At 37.8% G+C, this 1,493-nt stretch overlaps 1 protein-coding gene across 1 annotated transcript in view; it reads left to right on the top strand.

Moving 5' to 3' along the window:
• Positions 1-1,493, top strand: part of LOC106532538 (sulfotransferase family cytosolic 2B member 1) — a gene marked incomplete at both ends in the record, with an annotated part of 12,647 nt that overhangs the window by 8,870 nt on the left and 2,284 nt on the right. The window contains 1 exon segment of the mRNA XM_014028634.1: positions 1,179-1,305. Coding sequence (XP_013884088.1) covers positions 1,179-1,305 — 127 coding nt within the window.

The following is a 1,493-nucleotide window of genomic DNA, read 5'->3' on the forward strand; positions in this document are numbered from 1 at the left end:
CTTGTGGATGTAGAAGAAAAGTCCATGACTGAGGTTGAAGATAAAACATCTGAGGTTTGACAGGAAAGCTGTGGGTCAAGGAGGGTGAGATGTCTGTTTGGCTGGGGGCAGGAGAGGAGGAAGATGAGCTTGTTCCTGAGCTGAACCTGTTGAAGAATGTGTTCAGCTCATTTGCTCTGTCCAGACTTCCATCCATCCAATTCTCCTTTTGCTTGAAACCTGTGATCTTCTTCATCCCTGACCACACATCTCTGATATTCCTTTGCAGTTTATTCTCCAGCTTCCTTCTATAAACCTCCTTGTTGTCTCTGATCTTGACTTTAAGCTGCTTCTGTATATTTCTCAATAACTCCCTGTCTCGATCCCTAAATGCTCTTTTTTCCTTGTTTAACAGTTCCTTTAGCTCACTGGTGATCCAGGGTTTGTTATTAGGGATTACAAGCAGTTGAAGATAAAATCATGAAAGTAAAAAATAAAATTTGTTTAAAAATTTGGCAAGTCAGAGATGTCAAAATATTATTTGTGTTAAATAGGAGGCATATATACTTTTTGATATTATTTTTTATCACTGCTTTTATTACATAGGGTTAGGTTTATTACATAGGGTTAGTTTTATTACATAGGATTAGGTTTATTACATAGGGTTAGGGAATACAACATATTACATGTGTTGTATTCATGATTAAATGCAGCAAAATAAACTATTTCAAAGGTAACAGATCTTTGTAATACTTGGTTTATTTACATAATGACTAATTGCTGGATGTTCTGCCCCTCATCTGTTGACCTGCAGTAACTGTGGCCCCCGGAGCAGTTTAGTTGAATAGCCCTGGTCTAAGAGGCGAGAGTGGTGGAGTCATTTCCCTGTGTGCTGCTGCTTGTCAAATTGTTAGAATGTTGTGCAAAATGATCACACATTTGGACATTGTACAGGCAACAGYATTTTAAATTAAAGTCCTGACATTAATTGAAAGAATGCATATCACCCACCATTGAGTTTTGAAATGAGATCATCTTACATTAAAAATGATTCAATAAAAGCCAATTTGTTGAAATCTTAATATTGTGAGTTCTTGTAGCTTTCAGTAATGGACGATGATGAAATGCCCTCCTGTAAAAACAAAACAAGTTTAKACTAAAACGAACGAAGCATTCAAAATGTCCTGTAATGTCTGCAGGTGATCTACGTCATGAGGAACCCCAAAGATGTGTGGACCTCTTTGTATCACTATCATGGCATGGCGTCCTTTCTGGTGAATCCAGTGCCACGGGGCGAGTTCCTCAACAAATTCCTTGATGGAAGAGGTTGTCTCCTTTTTATCCAACATACTGTTCACCTGTGATACGGTGCTAAAGGTCAACCTTTAGCATCACTGTATTTTGTAATTAACAGCAAGATTTTTCTTTCTTAGCCCGTTAGCTTTATTGCTTTATCGCGTGTTCATGCTACGAGCTAGAAATATCCCAGTTCCTTATTTTTTCAATTCAGTTTA

The sequence above is a fragment of the Austrofundulus limnaeus genome, unplaced genomic scaffold, assembly GCF_001266775.1.
Source record: "Austrofundulus limnaeus strain Quisiro unplaced genomic scaffold, Austrofundulus_limnaeus-1.0 Scaffold5, whole genome shotgun sequence".
NCBI lineage: Eukaryota > Metazoa > Chordata > Actinopteri > Cyprinodontiformes > Rivulidae > Austrofundulus > Austrofundulus limnaeus.